At 41.5% G+C, this 26,398-nt stretch overlaps 3 protein-coding genes across 4 annotated transcripts in view; 1 reads left to right on the forward strand and 2 right to left on the reverse strand.

Moving 5' to 3' along the window:
- Positions 1–2,989: 2,989 nt before the first annotated feature.
- Positions 2,990–4,882, reverse strand: LOC108072884 (mucin-2). Its single transcript, XM_017164205.1, has 3 exons — positions 4,800–4,882; positions 4,420–4,731; positions 2,990–4,353 (listed from the first exon to the last, which is right to left on the reverse strand). Exons 1-3 carry the CDS (start codon positions 4,851–4,853, stop codon positions 3,097–3,099), a joined length of 1,623 nt encoding a protein of 540 aa, XP_017019694.1. The 5' UTR covers positions 4,854–4,882; the 3' UTR covers positions 2,990–3,096.
- Positions 4,883–5,424: 542 nt separating this feature from the next.
- On the reverse strand, positions 5,425–6,640 carry LOC108072901 (uncharacterized). The gene is made up of 3 exons (XM_017164224.2): positions 6,557–6,640; positions 5,854–6,177; positions 5,425–5,785 (listed from the first exon to the last, which is right to left on the reverse strand). Exons 1-3 carry the CDS (start codon positions 6,602–6,604, stop codon positions 5,474–5,476), a joined length of 684 nt encoding a protein of 227 aa, XP_017019713.1. The 5' UTR covers positions 6,605–6,640; the 3' UTR covers positions 5,425–5,473.
- An 11,536-nt stretch (positions 6,641–18,176) lies between these two features.
- dpr13 (defective proboscis extension response 13) overlaps positions 18,177–26,398 on the forward strand; it is a 39,828-nt gene continuing 31,606 nt past the window's right edge. For both annotated transcript variants that reach the window (XM_017164204.3, XM_070284669.1), the window contains exon 1: positions 18,177–18,971. In XM_017164204.3, the coding sequence (XP_017019693.1) occupies positions 18,761–18,971 (211 nt within the window). In that variant the 5' untranslated portion in view covers positions 18,177–18,760. The remainder of the gene's footprint in view (positions 18,972–26,398) is intronic.

The raw sequence follows: 26,398 nt of genomic DNA on the forward strand, positions 1-26,398 counted from the left end.
TTCATTAGAGGAGTGTTGCCTACTTTTCGGCGCCGCTGGCTGCTAAAAATTAATGCAAAACGTGAGTTTGTTTTTAGCGCCCAGAGTCTACGTCTACGAGAGGATTTTTCTTGGTATTTATATATATTTTCTTGGTCCATCAGAGCTGACAATTTGTCCGTTTCCCGGAAGGTTTAGTTAAGTGTTTCAATGGTTTTAGTTACCTGAAAATGTAATGGAAATATTTTTAAAAGGTGAAAAAAGTTTAGAAAATGTTAAGCAGGATTAGCAATTAATATTTTTTTATTATAACAATTTTTAATAATTTATTTGGTATAAAAATGTATTTTTTTTGTGGGTTTTAAAGATTAAAAAGATATTTAAAACGTGAATATCGCTCAAATTCTTTATTTAAATATTTAAATAAATAAAAATAATCTATCAATATCTTTTGTAAACTTTTTTTTGCCATAATCGATACATAAATTCCACATTAATAACAATAGTTAATAAAAATAGCTAGTTTAGAATATGTTAAGCAGGATTAGCAATTAATATTTTTTTATTATAACAATTTTTAATAATTTATTTGGTATAAAAATGTATTTTTTTTTGTGGGTTTTAAAGATTAAAAAGATATTTAAAACGTGAATATCGCTCAAATTCTTTATTTAAATATTTATATAAATAAAAATAATCTATCAATATCTTTTGTAAACTTTTTTTTTGCCATAATCGATACATAAATTCCACATTAATAACAATAGTTAATAAAAATAGCTCCCGAAAAAACCCACCAAACGCAGTCTAAAAATAAAATTTCCCCCTAAAAAAGTTTCCCTGCTATTTATATTTCTTTTCCCTTTTTTTTAATGCTCGATCTTTGCTGTTTTTTTAAATGGGTTGCTGGCAGCACTGCCGCTCATTATTCTTGTTGCTGCTTTCTTGTTGCCCAGGAAAATTGTGCTACTGTTATTATAATACTTTTATGCTGTCGTTTACCCTCGCTGATGCTCCTGATGCTGCTGATGCTGCTGCTGCTGCTCCTGGTGGTGTTGACTTAGTCGAGAGCAATTAACATGCAAATAAGGCCTATTAGTTACCCAAACGTCAGCCTGTCAGCTGCTGTGTCTCCCACAACAGCCACGCCCCGTCGCACCTTTTGGTGGGGTCTTTAAGGAGCAAAGGACTGACTGCTGCTGGCTGCCAGCTCCTTTTTTGCCTGGATGGACGCTCACTTTAATGACTTACTAATTTCAAGTTTGCCGCTCGCTGCTCGCCGGGCGTAGTATCGTTAAAAATCTTAATTGGCAATTTAGCAGGGAACCGAGAATGCACAGGGCACAGGGAAGATCGTAATGCTCATCGTTGGGTTTAGTGTTATGCTTTTTGAAGGAGGGGCAAGGGACGACCGTGAAAACTTTTGATTTCCAAAGGGTCAATCCTTTGTCTTTAATCTAATCACCTAGGACTAGAACGACCCGACGTTTTTATGAAGTTTCCTGCCCTGCATTCGGCAATTAATGTTAATTGATCACTTAATTTCGAGCGTTTTCCATTAAAACTTTTCCTCGGTTCAGAGGGGGGCCAAAAGTTAAAGCCAGAGAGTATGATTTGGTTTTGGGCGAAATTGTGCGCCCGCCTTGATTTACATTCCAGGAGAATCCGAGTCCGAGACCGAGAACGAGTCCTGTGCCCATCACACATTCGCACCGTGTGCCGCAGCCATGCAAGTTGAATTAACATGAAAAAATATTGACCCACACACACACACATACACCCAGCAAACACACGGGCGCGAAAGGTCCTGCTGCAATTTATAGCTGCAGTGTCCTGGTCAGTGTGGGAAAATGTTTGAGCACACACTCACACACAGGCGTACACAGGAGCCCACCAATGCAATCGTGGGCGGCTACACTGCAAGAAATTAAATTTAGAGAGGTAAAGGGTAATTTTATAGCCTTCGAAGAGCAGAAAAAGAATTGATTTTTATCACTAGAAAAATAATAACTAATAGGGTCTTTACAAGAGATAAATATAATTTAAAAAGGAATCTTTAATTAAATGAATGTACGTTTAAAAATACTTTTTTAAATTCATATTTAAATGTAATACTTTGGAGTTTCCCCACACTATTTTTTCCCTGTGCACATGTGTCTGGCGGGGATTTACCCATCGCAGGACCGGCCAACGCACACACAATGAAGGTGTGTGCTGACAACGAATGCTGTGGGTGATGATCCAGGTTGATTTATCTACTGGCGCCGAGGTTAAAAGTTTTGCGCATACTTCCATTGTTTAGGTCAGTGTCTCCCTTTGTGTGGCTGCCACAGTGGCAGGACCTTCTCTCTCTCTCTCTTTTCATACAGGACACCCTACTACTTCGACAGCAGGCTGGCAGACAGGAGGTTATGCAAATGTCAGCCCCTTGCAATTATTCAACCTTTGGCCGGACTACAGAGAGAGAGAGAGTTCTTTACTGATTTTTGCCTTACCAATAACGTTTATTTAATCCATGATTATTTTATTGGTTTAGCTGAGAGCTCACAGGACATCGTCCAAAGGACAGCCAGGCAGCTCATTACGGAAGCCCCGCTGCCAGATCCTGACTAATTATGGAGCCTAGCAGCTCGTTATGTATGCGGGTTTTTTGCCAAAAGCCTAAACCAACTACGCCCTACTTTGGCCTGAGTCTTGCGTCCTACATCCTTCGACCCACGCTACTCCAGGGGCTCAAGGCCATGCCCGGAGTATCGGCAATATTTTGCTGACGTCTCTCCGAAATCCATCATTTTCCCCAGCCGTCTGCGACACGTGGTCTCCGCAGCTGGCTAATAAATCTTAATCAGTCCGGTTTTCGGTCTCCAGGCTCTCGAGCTCAGAGCTCCGGGTGGCTGCGGTCTCCGCCTAATTTGCGGTTCTCCTCCTCGCCATTGGAGGCGATGGCTTATCAACTTATCAACCCACGGCCCCCATTGATTGGCCCGCCGTCGAGCATAATCGCAAAAGCTTTTCAATGCTGATAAGTTTATTTATTTCAAGGCCTAGAGCTTAAACTACTGTCCTCTCTCTCTCTGAGAAGAGGACAGGGACGTGCTTCTGTTGCTTCCATCGCGTCTAGAACAGGTCTCCCAGCTCGTTCAGGAGATGTTTGAACCAGTCACCGGTGGCAGTGGTCGTCCTGACGGGAACGGTGGTGTAGTTCCAGGGACCCTCCGTGGTGCTGTTGTAGATGGGTCTTTGAGTGGAGTTCGTGGGCCCCCAGGGATTGTAGGTAGTGTTTCCAGTCGAAGGTGCTGCGGTGGAGTTCGTGGGCCACCAGGGATTGAAGGTCGTGTTTCCAGTCGACGGTGCTGCGGTGGAGTTCGTAGGCCACCAGGGATTGAAAGTACTGTTTCCAGTCCAGGGTACATCAGTGTTGTTGGTGGGAACCCACGGATTGTAAGTAGTGGTTGATCCCCATTGTCCATCAGTGCTGTTCGTAGGATACCAGGTGGTGTTGCAGGGCGGGAACGGAGTGGTGGTGCCAATTGTGGTAAAGTTGGGAGTGGTGTTTGTATTGGGCCATTGGGTGGAGTTCCATCCGGGTTGACCGGTGGTGGTGTTATTGGGCCACCAGGTTGTATTTCCATTCCAAGGTAAATCAGTGTTGTTGGTGGGAACCCACGGATTGTAGGTGGTGTTTCCTCCCGAAGGTCCTTGAGTAGAATTGGTTGGATACCAAGGATATGTAGTATTTTCCCAAGGTCCTTGAGTAGAGTTGGTAGGATTCCAAGGACTAGCAGTAGTGTTTGATCCCCATTGTCCATCAGTGGTGTTCGTAGGATACCAAGGATAGGTAGTGTTTCCCCAAGGTGCCTGTGTTGAGTTGGTAGGATTCCAAGGACTAGCTGTAGTGTTTCCTCCCGAAGGTCCTTGAGTAGAATTGGTTGGATACCAAGGATAGGTAGTGTTTCCCCAAGGTGCCTGTGTAGAGTTGGTAGGATTCCAAGGATAGGTAGTATTTCCTTCCCAAGGGGAAGGAGTGGTGGTGGCAATGGTGGTAAAATTAGGAGTGGTGTTCGTATTGGGCCAGTGGGTGGAGTTCCATCCCGGCTGGCCGGTGGTGGTGTTCTGGGGAGGCAGCACTGTGCTGTTCGAAGGATAGGTAGGACCTTCCCAAGGGGAAGGAGTGGTGGTGTCAATGGTGGTGTTCTGTGGAGGCAGCACAGTGCTGTTCTGGGGGGGCTGTTGGACCAGGCAGTTGGCCAGCTCATTGGTAGCTTCGTTTAGCTTGATCACAGCCTTGGTGAATTCACGAATGACACAGGCCTTGCGGCGACGGTAATCCTGGCGAGCAACATGCACATTGTCCCGGCTGAACAGGTTGAGAACCTGGAAGAGAGAGCAGACTCAGCTATAGATCCCCTCGAGAGAAGCTATTCCAAGCTAAGAACTTACCGCATCGGCATAACAGGAGTAGGTATCGCTCTCCGAATCCAGGACAGCGCAACCAATCATCTCGGCCTCGAAAAGCTCCCTCTGACCATCATTGTGTCCCTCGATGGCTCGCTCGTTCACTTTGTTGCAACGCTGAATCTTGTAGCCAGCCGTTATGAGGATCTCAATGTTGTCCACCGTGTAGAGAGCAGCACAGTCCTGCACGAGGTCATCGGGTTGAGACTCCTGCAGGCGTCCCGTGACGGCATCGAATAACAGGGACTGAAAGATGTCCGCCTTGGAGGTCTTGAATGGTTCAACTGCCGCGAACGCCTGAAGTATGAAAGAGTGGGGATTGCATAAAGTGTTTTAGCTTTTCTTAAAAGCATTTCCGGTCTCACCTGGGCGCTGACGAGCAGCGAGCACACCGCTAATATTTTGCAAAGAACCTTCATCTCCAAGGTTCGAGTCGCTTCTGAGCTGGAACCTCTGGCAGGTGACCATTTTAAGGCGGCGCGCATTTGATTTTTAATATATTATTTTTATTCTGGTTTCCTTAATTGCATTTATCTATAATTGTTCGGAGCCCGGCAGACACAATCAGGCAGGGCAGGTGATAAGTCTTAAGCATTCTAATTGATGATAAGGCGCCAAGTGGTAGCAGTGCCGTCACCATGATAAGAGCCATCGAATATGAATATCTGTATGAAGACGGAACTGGGTGTGAAGTGGCAGAAAGCCCGGGCCGCCGGGTGACACATCGTGGGACTTGGGAAACTCCACTGATTTATGTTAGGTGCTTAAAGGGCTATTTCGCGATAGGCCATTAAAAACATGGGAAAATTTTGGCTAGATTTCCCAGAAAAAAAAGTACAAAAAATGTAATAAATAAAGATTAAATAAATTGATAACTTTTAAGTGTGTTGTTACTGTTCAATTTCTTGTCCAGATCTGTAGATTTCCCAGAAAAAAAAGAAAATTACAAACCCTTGAACTTCTTTCTTATTTTTGATACATAAATACTAATTTTTGTTGAATGAAAACCTTTTTTTTATTAATTTTGCATTTTTAAAGCTTAGTTAGCCAGAGACATATCCTCCAACTCCTGGGTGTGCTTCTCTGGAACCTGCTCCTTGTGAATCTGGGCAGGCTGGAAGGGCTGAGGCTGCTGCTGCTGCTCAACCAACTCCCTCTGAGCTGGAACCTTGGCCAGACAGCTGTCAAAGTCATTGGCAATTTGAATAGACTGAACCTTGGCCTCGCTGACGGCAGCACTGATGCAGTTGGTCCTGGCGGCGCTGACCTGAGTCTCATTGGAGTTGAACTGAGTCTGAGTGGTGTAGGCCTGCGAGTTGGAGGTGTCCAGCAGCTGCAGGTTCTTGTCAAACTATCAGGGAACAAGTAACATTAAGTTATCAATTTTATAATCAAGTTAAAATAATAATATACACTCACAGTGGACACGGTGCAGTTGAGGAATCTGGCGGAGTCGGTCTCGTTGCGGCACAGCTGCAGGTTCTGCTCGAGGGTCAGAAGCTGGGCACGGATCTGGTTGACGGTGGAGTTGCTGCTCTGGACATAGGCCACCTTGGTACGGTTGGCTGACTCCTCACAGGCATTGGTGGAATTGGCCAGAGTGTCGCCGGTCTTCTGGGTGGCATTCAGGTAGTTGTTGGCACAGGTCTGGGCGGCAGGTGTCAGGACCCGGGGCTCCAGCTCACCACCCAAGACCATGCGGAAGAGGGCGCTCTCAAGGCCGGAACGAGGCACAGCAGAGACCTGGGAAAAGGATTTTAAGGAGGGTTCTTAGGAGAATTTTTAGGGGAATTTTTGGGATAATTTTTAATGTATTTTCTTCTAAGAAATGGCTATAAAATATGTTATTAAATATTCTAGACCATATCAACTCGTTTGCTTCTATTTTTAGTTGACTTTTCTAATCTGCCATTGTACTTTGTAAGCTTCACTATCATTTTTGATATTTATACTGATGGCTGGTCAAGTTGATTGCTTATATATCTATACTATAACCGAAGATAGCATTAGACACGCGCCCAAGAAATTGATTTATCAGAGTACACGTGTCCCTCTTTACTCAGTGATCAGGTGATAGTTTTTTATACTTTTTAAGAGAGGCTTTTTATATAAATAAACTCACGCTGAACAGGGTCACGCCCAGCAGGATAACTTGTGTGTAGAGCTTCATTTTCGCTTTGAAAATTATCAAACTTCAATTACTGCCTACAGAGAGTCTGCAGTTGCTTTTATACCTCTTCTCTATATGAAGATCTTCCTCTGAAACTATAATTAACCAAGTTACCTCCACTAATTGGCAATGCACTGGAGATAAGATAGAGAACCAAACAAGAAGACACGACAAATGTTCATCTAATTGGCTTTCTGCAGGGCTAAAACTCATCTCCAAAAAAACGGGACTGAGAGAGATAAGCAGTTGCCAGGTTCAGACCCACTCCAATCAGAGGGTTCCATGTCGCTGGATTGATAACACCTCTAGGGTCTGTGGGGTCTTGCAGTCTGCTGGCTTTATCTGGAATATATAATAATACTGTGATATAAGACCACAAATTTTTTGGGGCCTTGCTGAATCACGCAATCTCAAGCTCTGAGAGCCACTTGATTCCAATCTAACGATTACATGGCTATAAATCAAAGAGCTAAGAGCTCTTGGATTTTGCGTATTCCAAGAACTCCTGACCGGTTCCCAGAACCACTAACTGATTGCCCGAAAGCCTGATAACTATTTTCGCTTTGGCTAAGGTCACTGAAAGTAAAAACCCAATTTCCATGAATTCAGTTATCTTAACTTTGGGCCGCATTTGTGTATCGATCTAACAGCGCTATCGACAATTGAAAGTAAACAAAAAACAAAAAACAAAAAACAAAAAACAAAAGTTTGCTGCCTCTTAATGAATAAATTGACTGTCATCTAATTAGCCTTTCATGCTCTGGAGTCGTGCCTAGCCTGAAAATAGCTATGTACGAGTACATTTCTTACCTCAATTGGGAGTCCTCTTCCTTGAGAGTTTGGGGTGGAGCCAAAAGGCTTCTTTTGGCAGTTGTGTATTTATCAAAAACACACACACACACTCTCTTGCCACTCTGGGGCTCTCAAGGAGACAAAAGCCGAGGCAGTCCCGTGTCCGGACTCCACGTGTGCCGGCTCACATACATCTTGCGATAGACCAAACAAGATTTATAAGCTGAGACATTGTTCCAGGCACCTTCCTTGGAAAAGTCGTCGCAACTCGAACGATTTATCAAAAGCATAAACTGCAGGCGGAACGGGAAAGGTGGCTCAAGGACAACTTTTGGTGGTGATGCACGGGAAATAAAATAAGGTTTCATCTAGGAAAGGGTATGTTTTTCAACTTTTTAATATAAAAAAAATTATTTTAGGTTTTAAACTTATTAAATATTTATATATTTACTTATTTGAGTCTGAATTTGTACTTTCTATTAAATAATTCTTTTTCTGCGATAACAAAGCATGAATGAATACACTTTTCCTAGAATTTCTATACCATCAATTAGCTGTGGTAATTCACAAATATTTATTTGCTAACGAAAAATCAATCAATCTGAAAGTAAGCTCTATGAGAGGTGACATAATTGTAGATAAACTTAAGACTTCTTGGAAAAATAAACAAAAAGACAAACACTTCCTAGACAATTTGTTTTTTCTGTACCAAAATGGTTTCCTTTTATACTAAGTTTACATTTCTTACAGTGCTTTGACTGCCAGGCGCATCTGGTCGCCCCGGAACTTCCCAGGAGCCAGATTTAACGGGGCGACAAGTGCTAATTTGAATGTGGGCAGCCGTTTTATTTGTCCTGACAGTCCCACCCAGCGGAGGTAAGCCACAAGTCACGGCTCCAGTTCGCTCCCAAATCAGATTGGGTTGTCGCTGCCGGTGTCATATCATTTTGGCTGATGGTCTCTCAGTCCCATTGCCAATTCCCCCGTACTGTGGCCGGGAGTGACTCTTGTTCCTCGCGCGTATTCCTGGAGTGGTAAGTCATGTAATGCGCTTGAAGTGGCTTTACATTGCGGCTTCTGTGCCAGCCGCTTCTGTTTCAGTTTCGGCCTCGGCCTCGGATCTGTTGAGATCTCGAGTGGCTGTTAAGCACTTTCATTACACAGGCCCGAAAAGCGCAATGATTTATGCGAGTTATGAGGGGAGACAGCTCAGCTCAGCTCGAGTGTCGCTTTAAATACGTGGAGGAGCATGCGCATTGTTTGCCACCGTTGTTGGTAATGCCTTTGCCGCTGTCACCTCCTTTGTTTGCTGCAACTCGACTGGCAAATAAATGCGCGGTCTAGACAGTCACGCACAATGGCAGTTTTAATTTTAAGAGTGCAACCGGAAAAGAGCGAGGCACAGGACAGCGGGGCAGGAAGATGGGGAAGATGAGTCCTTAAAGGGGACTCTTATTTCAGAGATGAGTTTCTGTGGAAAAAGTTGGCTTAAATGTGAATTTAAGTTGATTCGAAGCCAGATGTGGATTTAAATAAAATAAAACACATTTAAAACTAATTCAAACAATGCTTAAAATAATTTAAAATACATTTTAAAAACCTATTTCCTTCTACAAAATAATACAACTCTGTTGAGTCAGCTCATAGTCACGATAAAAATAATGATAAATCAAACAAATGGCTGTGCTTACCCCACTTTATCGCTCGCAGCTCAAAATAAACGCTCGTTTTCAGTTTCCCCGAGACTTAGTGCCAGAGATAGTGGCTGCAGCAAAGCCCGGTGAGTCAGGTATTTATAAGTTTTTAAGAGTGCTTGAAAACTGCATAAACATTCACTTAATACACTGAGATCAATTAAGTGTGTGCACTCCATTTAAATGTTGGATTTTTTTCCCCCAGGTGCTGAAGAGCTCTCACCTCTCCTCCTCTCTCTCTCTCGCTGGCACCAAAAGCAAAATGCGTAATAAGTTTTTTATGCAAATTTCCCAGGGAAAACTTTTCCCACGTCAACACTTTATTCCATTGTAAATTATTTGCATTAATTTATTTTTAGTTTGCATTTCTCTCTGCCCTGCAAAATGATATTATATAAATTTTATATATATTTATTTATATTTTTTTTGAAGCGCCATTTTGGAGAACATTAAAAATGTGTAACATGTAGCTGCTGAGTTCTTGTTGTTTGCCGAACACACGGCAACGTTTTTTGTTATGTTCTCTAAATGTTAATTCAATGCAACATTTTCGTGTTGCTCGGCATTTGCTGCCATGTTTTAAAATGAATACAAAAAGCTAAAAGCTAAAGGAGAGCGAGGTGGCACACCCGCTGCGCCATATGTGTGTGTGCGGAGGGAAAACTCAGCTGGAGGGCCTTGATTTCTGTGACAATATTTGTGCGGTCTAATGGCAAAATGGCATTTGAATTTTAGTCCAATGCTTATTGAGATTTAATCTGATTGTAAATGTGATTTACATTTTTCAAGGGGGCGACAGCAGAATTTGCATTTCAAAGCAACGGAAATGCCGGCTAAATCGGAAAGGCGCGCTCTCGCTCGCTCGCCGGGCGTTGGACGGAAGTTTTTATGCGAGGACTCATGGAATTTATTAACGCTTTCATTGCACGCCGGGGAATATAGCCGGGGATAAAGGCCAAGAGGAGGCTGCATGCTGTAACATTTCCTTTGTGTGTCGTAGATTTACTGGTTCGCCCCGGGTTTTTCCAGTTGATTTTACAGCGCTTGGATATTACGTTTTAGTGCTACGCGCGCGCTCTGCCTTTGTTACCGCTTAGAAGTGCCTCAAAGTTGGCCGGAATGCGAGCTTTAATCAAGTTAAATGGCGCGCAAGGGCAGGTGCTGCATTTAGTGGGGCTTTAGCAGCCCGGGCAGGCAGGCAGGCCACAACTGGCAGCCTGGTGGTCGGGGTCGACTAACAGCAATTAAAGTGCATTAACCACATGATGCGTTTTGCACTTAAATCCACACACACCCACGCTCAGTGCTTCTCCCACTCGTGGGTCACTGCATCTGTTGCAGTTGCAGTTGCCATTGCATTTTCACTTGCAACAGTTGCACTTGCCGCGCTTGAACCTGAACAGGCACACGCACACGCATCCACATCCGCTTCCGTTTCCGGCGGCAGCCAAGCCACGAACAGGAAGCGAGTGTTGCCGCTTTTGTTGCTACGAAGGACACTGCGGGAAAATTTGCATAAAGTCAAGGACATGTCACTAAATTGAAGGATAAATCTAATATATAAAATAAGATTATAAATATCCTATTTTTAATTTCCCTTAGCCCTCATACTTCCCTTTTCTCAGTGTAATTCCCACAAAGTACTAGCTGGAGTGGGAGTCCGGAAAAAGCACCTGACCAGCGGGCGGATGGCGGCAACATGTGCATCCTAATAAAAACTAATTAGGACTCTCCATCCACATTTACAGCAGCTCCCCCCCTTACTGTTATGTATCCCAGCATTGGTGGTCAGCAAACTGTTGCTGCTGACTGTCGCCTGACATCAAAAGTTCTATTTTAGTTTATGTTGCTGCGAGTGCTACCCTTTCCACCACAGGCCGGAATACATTCCGGGCCCCGGGGCTCTTTCCGAGTATGATTGTGACAGTCCATGGACGGGCTGTAGCCCCAAAAACCTCGATCCCCGGATACGCCAACGACCGACTGGAGGTTAAATGTTCCCTTGGCTGACACGAGGAATTTAATTTCGTTCCGGCAAAGACAAATACAAAGGCAGACGTCAAGTTATTAGCAATATAAACACACATGTGCCGACAGTTTACTTTCCATTTTCCATTTCCATTTCCCCGGAGTCCCTTCGAAATTTTCTGCGTGTGTGTGTTTGTGGAGCTCATTTAAAGGTCTCGAAAAGAGCAAGCGAAATCAAACAGCGAAAGAGTGTATATTAAATTGTAGGTAAAGCCAAAAAATTCTCAGAAAATCAGTAGCTGCCAGGAGGAATCAATTATTACCTGGCTAAAATAAAAACCTGTACTTAATTTAAGAGATTTTGAGTAGGTACGAAAATATAAACCACTAATGTTCAGATAGTAAACAAATTATAAAGTCTTAACTTGAAAAAATGTTTAAATTTCTTAGGAAATCTCTTTGACGTCACAAAAGTTTCTCAGGAATTTTGCAAACAAAGAAAGAGCGAGAGCTAGTGATTAGATTTCTATAATTTCTCAAGAATTTTGTGAATAAAAAAAAGAGCTGGCTAATGATTAGATTTCCTATATCTCAACGTCGATAATCACTGAACCTCTGACCAATCGGAGGGCTTGGGTTTTACTTTCCAGTCCAAGGGGACATTTTTACGCCTACTTTCACCCAACCCCAAGTGCATTTTCTCCGTGTCCGTATGGTTTCCTTGGGCTTAAGCGGATATAAACTGTTCCATAAGCTGCCGTTGGACTTTTAATTTAAAACTTTTGCCCCATATACACCCACCCACACAGAGAGAGGGGGGAAAGAGAGATCTACCAAAAGCCCCCGAGGACGTAATGCAATCAGCAAACAAAAGACAAAAGGCGGCGCTTTCGATTTTTGCCCCTTTTACTACGGATTTCAGGGCGAGATTTCATTTGGTCAGCGGTGGGGGAAGGAGGCTACTTAAGCCAGGATTAAGTGGTAAGTTGCAGTATTTTGCACCTTGAGAGTGGAGGGGAAATGAAGCGACGGGGTAGTTTTCATTTATTATGATATGTAGTTGAGGAGATTTTCATTTAAAAGAGTTTTAATTAACTGAAAGAATTCAATTGCCACAAAAAATGTGGTAATGAAATATTATTTTCCAAAGAAATAATTGTTTTTTCAACAACTTTCAACCCCAGAATAATATTTATAAAAACAATAAACACCACAATAAATTATTTTCAATTAAGAAAAATCCATACTTATATTCACTTTATCCGGCAACTGAAGCCACACATCACTCCAACTTTTTTATCTGCCAAATAATAATAGTTCGACGAGTGAGTTGCCATGGAGAAGAAAAAGTTTGCCAGCTGGAATATTTAAGAGCCAGTGAATTTCCACATTATGCCAATCAAGCTGAAGCCGATGCCGAAGCCGAACGTCGGGGCAATTATTAATTGTGAAATATCAATCAGCAGGATATGATAAATGAGCTTTAACTTTTCGTTTTAGCCTGCGAGAAAAGGAACCTTTCAACGGATGAGGGAATTTGTGCGAAATTGTGGCAACAATGAAAGAAGCAGCCACTTGGCAGATGGATTGCCGAATGACTGCTTCATTTTCGGGCTTGAAGTGGCATTCAAACAGTTTGAAGGAATAGTGAAGCAGACATGACACCTCACCTTGCTTGCTTTTCAGCCGCAAAAGTTAATTAACCATAAGTGGGTGAGATGGTTCGAATAGTTTCTCTCTTGGCCATAAATGCAATCTAGGCTGCATTGGCTAATTGCATTGTTTCCAGCCAACAAAGCGGCCAGTTGGCCAACAAACTAAGCCATCTGTGCCTTTGTCTCGCTAGCTAGATGGCCGTAATGAAATGGCTTAAGCGGATATAAGCCGCTCGTTTGGGGGGGACAGAAGACAAAAGATGCTACTGGCCAGATTAAGTTGTAAATTGCTGCGTTTCGGACGGCCAAAAGGTGTCATTGTCATCTGATAGAGTGCATATACATACATATATACTCCCATCCCCGATCCCCGGTTAATCTACAGCCTTGGGCATAATTAACAAGATATGGCCGGGCACAAAGCCTTTTCGCTTTTCGCGCTTGTCTTTATTTTTTTTTGTCATCCAGAAAGGCTCTGACACACACACATCAGCGTTCCATTCTTCTGTGACAGGTTTTTAAATTAAATCGCAGTATTATGGCGGATAATTGGCCGCTTGGCAGCTCGTTTCGTCACAAAAAATAATTAAGGACACGCCGAGTGCAGAAGGGGAAGCCATCATCTCTCTCAGATCCACTGGAATTTCTGCAGAAACAATCAATGCAAGGCAACATTTATGACTGGCCTGGGAGGAGAAGGAGGTCCTTTGTTGCCACATCTGAAGGTGACTGCAGCTGGGAGAGTGAAGCACTTGAGGCCCCTTTAATTTGCGGCTCAAAGAGCTTAAAAGTCCATTACTATCTGGCGGGTGGGCACAAAACTTTGTCCAGTAATTTCCCAAATGAAAATCCAATTTCAAACGCGGTGAAAGAGTTTTTCCCTCCCCTCGCACAATTTATTGGACTTTAATCTTTTGCGTACTGATTCGGCAACTTATTACTTAAGTTCCCGCTAAATATTTCAATAAACTTTGGCCAAAGTTCGCCGGCCTCCCCGTCAGCGAAATTCCAGGGGAAATCGATGGTCAGATGCCAACTGGTGGCGGATAATCTAATCTGGCAGCGACTAGGGATTCGAGTTACAATAAAAATCAATTTCCATATTCAATTTGCTTAAGTGGCGGGCCCTCCCGGAAAATGGTTGAAAAATGAAAATGAGCCTCGCCCTTATAGAGGCTGTAAAACTATTGAGTAGCCCGAGTTGAGTCAGCACTTTAGCCAGGCCAATGATGACGATGATGGTGAGGCCTTTGATTCCCGCTTTTGTGGCTCCAGAATAACTCCACACGAAACCTAGAGAGAGAGAAAGGAGTCCCAAGTCCGAGGACACGACATTGTGTGACACATTTCCATTTTGGGGAATTTCTTCATTTCTGCTTTGTTGCCTCGGCTTTTATTTACTGCGAACAACGGACAAGGAACAATGCACTGCAATGGCTGGCTGGTTGCTGGCTGCTGGCTGCTGGGAAATGCGAAAATGGGATGGAAAACAACGCTGGAAACAGTAGAAATTGTGAGCTATGTTTTCGGGAATAATGCTTCGGCAAGGTAGCAGTGAAAAATGCCAGCACGTTAAATTCAATTTAACGGGAAAATGCAGTGAGACGAAATGAAATTTTCGCTGTCGCAGTGTCTAACAAGGAGTTGGATGGTGTGGCGGGGAAAAAACAAGCAGGGGGAAAACAAAGGCCGAGGGGAAAATTGAAAATAAGCGAGGACAATTGCCGTCCGATAAGAAAAGCTGGCCATTGGCTGTGGAAAACCGAAGATTACCAAACATAATACAAAAAACTATACAGGAGAGTATCCAGGCGAAAGCTGAAAGCAAATACTTCAATCGAGGCAAGATGAAACGAAACGAATCGAATCGAAACGGAGGCAAACGAAAGCGAATCGAATATTTATTGCCTTTATTAGCGAGTCGATTGAAAAATTTACTGCGCTCAAATTCTATCTGGAACGCTTCGCTTCACTCACAGCCAGCTGTTGGCTTTGGGTTTTCCGGGGGTTTTTCCGCCGAAGCCTTACTTGGGCTTGGGCATTGTGCGCTTCGGCATCAGCGCGAGCAATTCATCTCGGCGTGGAAAAAAACTTTTCCATTTTCAGTTTGGAGCTGGGCTACCTGCTGATGCTGAAGACTGACGCTTCATCCGAAGGTGGCAGGCAGCATTTTTTTTTTGGAAATTTTCGCTGGCTGTTGCAACTTGTTTTTCACTTCCACCTCCACCTTCCATTCGGTTTGAGATGTTTTCCCTTGTTAAACAGCCCGCTTGTGTTGTCTATATCCTTTAGGTCCTGCCCATTTGTTTTCAATTTTCCAGCACCATCGAAGATGTTGCTTTCCAAGCGTATGAGTAATTTTCTCTTCGCCATTTTCCGGCACTTGGCAAGCCCTTTAAGAAGTAAGCAAATAATTGTGCATTTAGATGGGAGGATATATATGGATTTGGGATATTTATTGTATAAAATTTATAGAAGCTAAGCTAAGGAGAGCTCAGCTTTAAATAGGATTTAAAAGGAATCCTCAGCATAAATAATTACTTAATTTATTAAATAAATATTAGCATTTTACTAGCTCTAAAATTCAGGCTAATTTACTTATTTATTTTCAAGCTAAATAAAATAAATATTATTAGTAAAAATCACAGTGCACAACAGCATCTCCTTAAGGCCAGACGTTGCAGAGTGCCGAGTCCTGGTGGCCCAAAGGCTGCCTGCAGGCTATCTCCCCCCTGTGGCTGAGTGAAGTTCTCGCATTACTGTGCCATAAAGGACACTCGCTGGCTGCTTCTCCTCTCTGTTCCTCTTTCTTCCCGTTTCCCATCTGCATCTGTCAGCGTATTTCCGGCGCGTATGTGTGTATTTGTGCTTCTGTCTTTGTCTATGGCAGTTTACCTAATTACATTCCGGAAATAAAACGTTGACTGATTGTGCCAATAAATGAAAATAATGACGCACCATTGACTGCAAACTGGAGACCGGCAAGCGGCAAACGGCCAAAACTCTGGGCAAACTTTTTGCCCGAGTTTGCTTAGAGACAGAGAGACAACCAGCAACAAAAAGCAGCACACGAGCTGGAAAACTTCTTGTCTGTCTGGTCTCCTTCCTCTCGGGGCTTTTCTTCTGCCCTTCAGAGTCTCCTTTCACTTTCTTTATATATATATATATTTTTTTTTTTTTTTGCTGTGTATGTGTGTATGTGGCGGGTCCTGACGAGTTTATTTGCTTGAGCAGCGCTAACTGATTGTCTGTGATTTTCTTGTTTTTAGATAATGAAAGCTGCAGCAATCTGCGGCTGCGGGTACATAAAACGAAGGCGAAAGTAGGGGTCTTGGGATGAAGCAAGTGTAACTTTTTATATGTCCCGGCAAAACAGGAATTGCCGGCAATTTATACAGATTCCGGGGTAGCGAAAAGGGAAAAAGGAAAAGAAACTGAAACTGAAACTGAAAGTGAGATTGAGTGGGTCAGTGTGGCAGATATCACAGGACCTTGGCTGGGCAAAGGGAATTAACATACATGGCTCGATGTTTGATGGTCAGGTTTTCATTGCCTGATATATGGTTTTTATATTCCAGAGGATATTTTGAGGAAAGAAATAGAAAAGGCCCAAAGAAGCTTGATAGATTACATGATTTTGGGGTTAAAAAATGTTCAAAAATTACATTAAAATACAAACTCTTACTCTTTTAACTTACTAACTAACTCTTAAGTATTTTTTCAACCAAGTTTAAAGATTATTTAAACGCCTAAAAAATATTTCTCTATAAAAACCCCTTAAAAGCCTTACCATTTCCCCATTAATTCCCTTTCCTTTCTTTTCCAACCGATGAAGTCATGCAGAATTCGGAACCAAACAGATAAGACAACCGACGCGAAAATGCTTTCAGTGCTGGACAAGGTCTAAACCGTGTTAGCCTTCTTTGGCTCTTGGATTTGCTACAGATTTCGGGGCCAGTCCCAAAAGTATGCAGAGCATTCTGCTGCCAAAAAGCCGTGTGCGTGAGCTGGCCAAAAAGGGGAGTTGGCCCCAGCTGAGGGCCAACCCGAAACTCGGTTGCAACTAATTTCAGCACAATAACCCAAATTGAAGCGGTTTGCTGGCGCTTTGTTTGTCCACGAAGCGCAGCCAGGCGCGTCGAGACGCGTGACGAAGGCGACGTCGAAGGCGAAGTGTCTTCGGCACTCGGCTGTTGTGGCTGCACAAAGAGAGAGCAAAAGAGAAAGTTCAGAGAGCTGAACTATGCGCACGAACGTCAAGGAAGAGAGAGTGGAAGAGAGCGCTGGCCGGAAATAAATGTTTGCTATAAAAATCCCAACAGCTGTTCAAGGGAGAATCCATAATAAAAGAGTTTGTTTTAATAGAGTTTAGTAGTTTGTTTAAAAATAAATTGGAAAAATAAAAAGAAAATAAATTAAAAAATGAAAAATATAAACAAGAATGGAGACTAACTTCAAAGCCAAAATTTGTATGTTCCTGTAGTCAAAAATCAATCATAACTCAGCTAAAAAATCATCAAATTCAATTCGGAAAGCTTTTTTATGTTAGTTTTTAATACGCTAATAAATCTGCATATCGAATTTTAAAATTAAAAAAATTAAATTTCTTTGCGATTTTTCAAAATTTTAATGATGTAACCCCTTATAAAATTTTGCAAAAATGGCCAAAAAATTATTTTCTTCCGGACATGGTCAGAAAGATTCGCCTGTTGATGCTGATCAAGAATATATATGATTTATAGGGTCGGAAATGATTCCTTCACTGATTTGAAAGCATTTGACTAAAAATATAGTACCCGGCAAGGGTATAAAAAACACAATAAAAACATTCAAAAATCATCAAGATATTAATTAAAGTGTTAAAGTCTTAAACTAGACATTAACTAAGATTAAAAGCTTATTTCCTGATAAAAACATATTAAAAGTAACCTAAACAGAATTAACAATTAATATACGTAATAATACACATTTTCCTAATCATTTTCATAAAAATAAACTCCCGTTTTTGCTTACTAAATACTTCAAAATAGTTTTGTTTACAATACCTATTAGTTATTTACCTTTAAATCCCCTCATTATATTCCAATGACAGCTAGTAATTTGTTTCAGTAAGCTTTAATTGCATTTATAACTCAAACATTTTGTTAAAAAGTTTTCCTCATAACCCACTCCCCTTTTAAACAACCCCCTTGACTCGATTCGTCGAAGAACAACAAACAAACTGGGCAGGATTCTACTTTTCCCTCCCCAAGGACCAATTAAGCAAACATTTCACACGAACCGGAGATGCTATAAAATCACAGAGAGAGAGAGAGAGAGAGAGACCTCTTGCTCTTTGAGTTTCCCTCAAGCGTAAAATGAGAGAGGAAAACGAAACGAAGCCTGTGCAGACTTTGCCACGGCTGCTGCTGCCTTTTCCTTGGATCCTCGTGTCAGTCGCGTGCGAAAGCGTAAAGTAAACAGACAGGCGGCTGAGGTGCCAGCTGGAAAAGCGGAAAAGCAGGAAAAGTAGAAGTAGCAGCAGCAGCAGAAGCAGCAGCAGCCAGGCAAAACAACAACGTTGACGACGACGGCAGCTGCTGAGCTCAGTCAGTTAAGCGTTGGCCGCAGCGGTAACGGGTTCCGTTCGGTCCAGTTTATACGCGGTCAACGCGGCGAATGCGCGATATATAAAGTATACGCAACGTGGTTCTTGGCTGGAACGATGGCATATGGCAGCCATGTGTTTTTGCACGCAAAAAATGTGACAGTTAACTGTGTCTAAATGGATTACCGCATAAAACAAAAAAGTTACAAAACGAAAACAATAAAAATCAGGCAAAGTTAATTGCAAATGTCGCTTAAAATGTGAATAAATCAACACGGAAATTGCATTTAATTAAGAAAAACAAAGCAAAAAAAAATTTACAAAAAAATAAAAAACAATTAGAAACGAAAAAGGAAACATAATAAAACGTTTTAATTACGGCAATGTCACCGACAAATTGAAATTGCCAGTGCAGTGACAAATGAAATGAAATTAAAGCGTCTGATAAATTGATTTACAAATGCAAAACAATTGGCAGCCGCCGAAAAAGGGGGAAAACGAGCAAAACATCAACAACATTGACAGCAACAACAACTATTGGAAAAACAGCAACAACATGCCGGCATCAAGTGGATTATATTGCATCAAGCACGGCCGTGTCCTTGACGGGTTGCAAAAACCCGCGGCACTTATTTTTATTATAGCATACATTGCGGCATGCGGCATTTGCGGTAAATATCAAACACACACAAACATCACTGACTTTTGACTAACAGAAAATATAACAAAAATAATGGTGCATATAATTTATATATATTATGTTTTATGGCCGCCTTTTCAATTTGATATTCATGGCCATTTGCGGCAAATATTGCCTGTTCACCCGAAACAAGGATAATTTAATTAGGGCTCGCCCGTAATGCATGAAATATTGTCAAAGGCCATTCGACGCTTATTTTTCACAAATATCAAATTAAATGGTAGATCGAGAAATCGTGAAATCGAGAGAAATCGAGAGAAATCGTTAATTTGTTACATTTCATTGGCTCCGTCGAGTGCAGTGACAGGTCAGGCGATGAGCGCGGAAATCACCTGTGCATCACCTGTCAATGCCTGACACCGCAACAACAACAGCAATGAGGCCAAAACGAAAGGTGGCCCCGCAGGAACGACAAGAACACTTGTCTACAACTCTCCTGTCTGCTGTTGCTATCTCCTCCCGTCTCCTCTCGGCTTTCTGGCTGGCAATTTGTCAAGCAATCAACAAAGCCAGAAATTGCCCGGCAATAAGACAGAGAAAGAAACACGGGGACACTGGGAAGTGGAGAAAGAGAGGGCATGTTGTTGGCTTGCCGAATCATGGCGGCAAATACAGAGTAGAAATGCGAATAAACCCATCGAATGGCGGATATAGGCTGCACTGGGGGAAATAAGTAGGCCTAATGTGGGGTTTAAGGGGTGTTGAAATCATGGGGTTGGGGAATATTTTGATTTGAAAGGGAAATAACTTTAAAAGTATTTTATTTTTTATTAAAATTTTTGTTAAATTAGTGTTCTTATTTTACAAATCTTATGATTTCCTATCCTCCTAGCTACTGGCAATTAGTTCTTTAGGAACTTATCGGATATGCAATTTTTTTAAAGGAATTTTTTGGCCTAAAAAACTAAACATATATTTTTTAAGCAACTAAAAATCTTAGAAAATTTTTTATAAATTAAATAAAGATTTGTTGATTTGTATTTTAAGCTTAAGAAAATTAGTTTTATGATAGATTTATCATATAGAGATAGCTCAATTATCTTAGGCATTATTTTTATAGAATTTCTTAGACTTTTTTAAGCAACTTAAAAGTGTTAGAAAACTCTCTATAAATTTAAAATATTAAAGCATTACTTTATTTGTGTTTTTAAAATAAGTAAATTAGTTTTAAGATAGTTTTATCACACAGATTAAATAAGATATTTCCCTTAGATATTTCTAGCCCTCAAAAATATATTTCCAGCTTCCCTAAAATTTAGGCTTTTAAAAATTCCATCTTTCCGTCTTAATGAATACATCTCAAGTCCACAGTAAATGTTCTTGACTTTGAGTAGTGCATTCTTCATCCCGAAACTATTTGTTCCTAGTGTGTTTGGCCAAAGAACAGCAATATGGGGAAACTAGAACACAGCCAGTGGCTGTGCCACATTTGTGCGTGCCCCCGAGGGGCAACGTCGAAGGGGTAGTTGTAAAATCGTCACAATATAAAAAAGAATGAAAAAAAAAAAACAACCAAAAAAAACAGTGCCACGTCTTTGCCTCAGGGGCAGGGCGCACACACTGGCGACTATCTAGCGCAGCCATTGTTGCATGCCACACACGGACACATGCCTTTTGGGGCACGGCACACACTCCAGCTACAGTCGCTGTCACTGTCAATGCTGTAATGAAAAATGCACAAACACCAAAACGAAATACGAAATACGAAATCCCAAAAAAAAGAACACTAAATACTAGCAAGAGAGAGGGAGCAAGAGCCTGAAAATAGAAATAAACAGACAGAAGGGAGCTTAGGGCCGAAAATGAAAAACAAAAAAACAATTCTGATGCACCTCCTCCTCCTTCTCCTCCTTTTACGCTTGTTTTTTTTATTTAGAGCGCATTAATATTTAGCCAGCCGCATGCACGTCCCACACACAGCTATATAAATGCATATTCCTATAGTATAAATCAATATTTATATGCCCGCGGTGCATGTCTAGTCCCCGGTTCGGGGGATTGTGAAGGCCAGCGGGTCGTTGCACAAACTGCATCGCTCGCTGCATCCAAATCCGCGGCTCAATGGATCCCAGATATTTGCATAATGTAACCAAAAAATATATATGTATATTCGTACAATATTTCCCTAAAATCTCTGCAGTGCAGGCAAGCGTTTTGAGAGCTGGCAAAAAAATGTATAAAAAAGCCTCAGGAGTTTGAGTTCTAGACACTATCGAATGACAAATAAACGAGCAAAATATGCAAATATCTTTGGGCAAATATTCACTTATTCAATTATTCATGTTGTTAAACAAACATTTTTTATGTCATTTATATTTAATGTTAGCTTTTAAGCGAATAAACAACAAATTTAAAGAAATATTACTGACTTTTGTTAAAGAAAATATATAAATTAATTTAGAAAGAATTGCTTTTTATTATGCTGGTTATTATTTTTATTAAATATTATGTATAGTATTTATTCAGCAGTTTCTATATAAATATATCAATTTATAGAACATTTCCTTTATTATTCTTGATTTTAGTTTATCAAACTAATTTGTTTATTTAATTTTTCACTCTGCTAACAGCAAGCTTTTTTGTTCAATTTATTTTCTTTCATTTATACACATAAACGACCAGGCTTAATTCTTTTAATTCTTTAGCTTAAAACGATTTATTTGTGTTTTTTTTATATTTTATAACCCAAAATAGTTTGGCTTTCCTAATCCCCTGGCTTAGATTTAAGTGCCTGGCCATCTCTTTAAACTGAATTTTTAATTCCCCTAAAACTTGTAACCTCCTTCTCCATTAGACAGATCGAATCAAAAGTTTTCGGTTTTGGTTTTCCATTTAAACTGGCTTCCCAGTTTTCCAGTTTTCCCCCCAGCTGACGCCGCATTGTGTGTGTAAAAACCACGTGGGCTGCAAAATGCATGAAAAACAGTCGCATATTGACGGCTGCAGTGGCTCGCTCCCTGCTTTTCCAAGAGTTTCCCTCAGTTCAGTTCAGTTAGGACAGTTACTAGAGCATGACAATTTCATGGCCCACACCCACGAACAGGTCCTGGGTGGCTCTTTTACTGTATGTGTGCTCGAAATTGTGAAATTGCTGTGAAAGTCGGGCAAAAAAGTTAAAACCATTGATGCCTGGCCCCGGGATAAGTGGGCCACTTGCGGCCGAAGCGGGTTAATTGGGCTAACTATCGCAGGAGCGCCAGCCTCTGTTCTGTTTTCTGGATTTTTTTTTCTTTTTTTCTTCGCTGCGTTGGTTAATTGCCACAGACCCGATATCAGACCTTTTTTCGTAAGCCAAAACTGTGGGGGGAGGGTGGAACGAGTGAGGAAACCCACTTCCAAATTAGTCAAATAAATTAATAGTTGACTGCTTCCCGTAACCGGATGTGAAAGCACATGAGCATACATGGAGGTATCTCTCTTTGAACTAGTCACGCTCGTGTTCACTGATATGAATTTTCCAAGAATTGTTTTTGCATTAATATATATATTCATATAGATATATACATAGAATCCTTTTGATTAATATATTTGCTATATAAACAAGTTCCTTATTTTTTTTTTATATATTTAATTATCATTACTTAGCTATTTACTCATTTTATATTCACGAAAAAGTAGTCAAGAATAACTCACCCTCTGAGGTTATAGTTCTTCTTTTCCTCCTTCTTCTTTTTTTGACTAAAAGGACTCTTAGTAATTTGAGTCTGTTTTCGGGGAAAATAAGATAATCGATTCACTATGGCAGATGACAAAGCGAAAGCCGCTTTCCACACAGACAGGCAGACAGACAGGCTCACAGGGATAAAGGATGCATTTGTTAATGACGCGCGATGATTGACGAGCAGGTGAAAAGGAGCCAAGAGGAGCAGAGGGGAGCCAGGGGAGCCAAGAGGAGCCAAGAGAAGCCCAAGGAGCGAGCAAGGGAATCGTTTACCCATGCATCATAATTTTGAATAAACCAGACGCTCCGCCAGGTGGGTAAAAGAAACCAGAGCGGAGCGGAGCGGGGCAATCAGACGTCGTGCACAGGATCCTTCTCACCTGGAAACTGAGCCCGGGTCAAGGCCTACACACACACACCCACACATGGGGCAAGGTGGCAGGCACTGAAAGCGCGTTGGCAAGCATAATTTAATACGAAACATGCAGGGGCATACATACACTCCCACCTGCAACGGTAACAGAGCCATAAAGCTCACCTGTTACAAATGCAACGCCACGTGAGCGTCCTTCCATTCCCTGACCCATCCTGTAACTGCAGGCCTGTATCCTGCCGTACCTAGCGAGCTGCGGCAGCCATAATAATCAGCACAAAAACTAATGGTCCACACACTGGCATACACACACAGTCGCACACCACCATCTCCCATAAAGGATACACACACACACTCGGGCACATTGCTGCACTTTAAGCGCTGAAAGCACGTAAATTCTACATAATTCAGAGGAGGCGCCGCCTTTTGGCAATGGCAAATGCGAAGACATGGACATGTGTGCCAGTTCACTGAGAGAAAAATAGTGCTATTTTACAAAGGAATAAAGTTTGGGTCTTTTAAGGGAAATCTCAACTAGTTGAGGTTGATTTTTTAAAGGGAAAGTTTATTCTTTTAAATAAATTATAAAATTAATTCAGGAATTATTGTTCTTAAATATAGCTTTATTAGTTAATTTTATATTAGCTTATTTCTTTGCTTAACTTAATATTTCATGCTTTATATTTACCTGTACTTCATAAATTCCTTCCTAAATATTTCCTTTGACTGTATGTATAGAATTTTCCTGGGTTTAACGTTGACCTTCTTTGGGAAATGCACATAAAGCTTTGCCCAAAATGAGAAATACATATATCCGTATTTCATACTTTATTTTCTGACCTTTTCCTCGGAGTTTTTATTTATGTTTACATTAATGTGATGATATTTAAGATGATGTTTAAGTCTGCAAAGTTGAGACCTTTTTACAGAAGAAATCTGATGGGTTTTTTGTAAAAAATAAAAGTTACATTTATATAAAACTTTTTCTTTAAATTTTAAGATTTTAAGTAAACTATAAATATTTTTAAAATTTAACCAAAATAATTCTCCGTGTGACACATTTGGGCTAAGCCAAAAACTGCAACTTGCAGACACATTTTAGCTGCACTTAGCTGCCCCGTCTGCCAGTGAGGTTTGAGCCCTGTTCTCCCTGCTCTTGGCAGCCTCTTCCTGCTTTTCCAATTTGCAACTTTTCACCTCGTCTCTGCTAGATATTTTTTCCTTCGGCAGCTGGCAATTTTCTTAAGCCGCGTCATGGCTGGCTATTAAAGACAGAGAGACGTAGTCAACTTACCGGCTTTACCTGTACCCGCCTTTCGCGGGTTTTGTGATTTACCTTTGTCTTCCTCGCTTTTTTTGCGGCCACAAACTTTGACCCATCATCGCGTATCGAGAGCGGTAGAGACTGATTATGATCTGAAAGGGGGTTTCCTTTCGGCTAACGAGCTGTTTTGTCCGAAGGGCAAAAAAAACGCGACAAGTGCCCGGCTAGCTGAGTGAGTGACTTGCCGCCCTTCGCTGGGCTTAATTACAACTTGGACTCGTTTGGGACTTGCGAAAAGAAGGTTCAAATTGGGATTAGAAAAGGGAGAAAACACAGAGGGAAAAGGGTTTACAATTAAGATAGAGGTTTGACTTTGGGAAAATAGATTTTCCGAAATATTTCGAGAAACATTTGCGTAGTTATTAAAATTATAAATAAATATTTGGTTAGGATTTTCTTTTATGGAACAAAAAACTAGAGAACTTATTTGGTAAAACCCTTTGACTTCTTCCCATAAACTCCTTTAAATTTGTATTAAAAATTCCCTTAAATTTCTTTCTCTGCATATTTTTTTAGTACAGAGATACTGTTGTTTTAACAATTAATTTGGCTCAAGTGCGCGCTTGATTTCGTTTTGTGTTTTATGTCACTCCTGATGCCTTTCGAGGGGGAAAAGCCGAAACCCGCTGACACAATTTCATTAACCAAACTTTTTTAGCTCAACGAAGGCTCAGCTCCGACTCTGAGCTCGGGTTTTGACTTTATTTCGTTTATTTCTTGCTCGCTCTCTTCAGTGCCGTTCTGTTCCGTTTTCCGTTTTCCCGCTTTTGGCTTTCAGTTACCAGTTTTTCGTTTTTGGTCTGGCGCGTGGAGTATAAAGAGAATTTGCCTAACAACTCGCATACACACACACACACACACACACACTGCCAGAAATTGAAACTTTTCAAAAGCAATTGCTTGAATTTCAAGTGAAAACTTTCTTTGCGCGTCTGCTACGCTCCCGCTCCCTTCTTTGCTTCTTTTTTTGGCCAAGAAAGTTGTAACTTTTGGCAGAAATATGCAAGCATACATTGGGTTACAGATATATATATATATACATATTTATATATATATATTTCTAAGTAATTGCGCGTCGAGGCAACTAGAGCAAACTGTCTGCCTTTTAAATGCCAGCCAGCGCATTGACGCCAAAGCCAGTGGAAAATGGCGTCGCTGCTTCCTAGCTGCCATTTTGAGACAAATGCTTAAGAGCAGCCGCAGCCATCGAGATTAAGTATCCGCCATGGTGCCCCAAAGTTACACCGAGATTCCCCGGCACTGGCATATGGGGGAAATTGTTTCAGTGCAGCTAAGCTCTCTCAGCTGATTACCGAACAGTCAGCGAACTGCTTTTGTATGCGGATAATCAGACTTGAAAGTTCCCTTCGACCCACCCTTCTCACCCAAACGAGCTGCCAGAAAGTTTCGCGGCAAAGTTTCGCCTTGTGTATTATTGGACAATTTATATAATTAACCCATATGAATATTTATCTTTGGCTGAACTTAAATTTGTTGAAATTAAATCGAGTCGTGAAAAGAGACAGCCGCCTTTTCTTGGCCGTAATTCTCCGACGTAAGCTTTCGAGCCGGGGCTTAGCAGCAGGCGCGAGTCTTAGGCATAAAGCTGGATTATGGCTTTAAGTGTAATTACCATTTACATGGCTTCCATCCTGCCGGCTGGCTGTATTAACATGCTCCTAAGTCCTTTTCCCCTGGCAAAAATACGCAGCAACGAACACGGAACTCGGAACACGAAACACCGCGGCAAATGTTATTAAAAACTTAAACATCAACGCGGCAAATAAAAAAATAAAAAAAAAGGTGGGAGAAGGTGAAGGCTGGTGGTTGAAAAGGTGGCTGGTTTCATGGTCGTAATTAGAAACTTTTTAGTTGGAGCACAGCGTCAGCCCACAAAAGTTGGACATGACTTTTGAGGCATTAGCCTAGCGTAGCCATTTTCGCGCCATGATGCGGTAATTAATTTCCCAATCCCCCCCAGACAGAGGGGGAAAGAGCGGGGGCTGTAGGGGTGCTTTTTAAGGGGTTGGGGCTACAAAT

This window comes from Drosophila kikkawai, chromosome 2R, assembly GCF_030179895.1.
Source record: "Drosophila kikkawai strain 14028-0561.14 chromosome 2R, DkikHiC1v2, whole genome shotgun sequence".
Lineage (NCBI taxonomy): Eukaryota > Metazoa > Arthropoda > Insecta > Diptera > Drosophilidae > Drosophila > Drosophila kikkawai.

Bases quoted from the DNA above. Each gene is read 5' to 3' on its own strand.
- LOC108072884 (XM_017164205.1), bottom strand. From the start codon at position 4,853: ATGAAGGTTCTTTGCAAAATATTAGCGGTGTGCTCGCTGCTCGTCAGC. The intron at 4,732-4,799 runs GTGAGACCGGAA...TTCATACTTCAG, and splicing joins CGCTGCTCGTCAGCGCCCAG to GCGTTCGCGGCAGTTGAACC. The intron at 4,354-4,419 runs GTAAGTTCTTAG...TCTCTCTTCCAG, and splicing joins ACTCCTGTTATGCCGATGCG to GTTCTCAACCTGTTCAGCCG.
- LOC108072901 (XM_017164224.2), bottom strand. From the start codon at position 6,604: ATGAAGCTCTACACACAAGTTATCCTGCTGGGCGTGACCCTGTTCAGC. The intron at 6,178-6,556 runs GTGAGTTTATTT...TCCTTTTCCCAG, and splicing joins TGGGCGTGACCCTGTTCAGC to GTCTCTGCTGTGCCTCGTTC. The intron at 5,786-5,853 runs GTGAGTGTATAT...GTTCCCTGATAG, and splicing joins TCAACTGCACCGTGTCCACT to TTTGACAAGAACCTGCAGCT.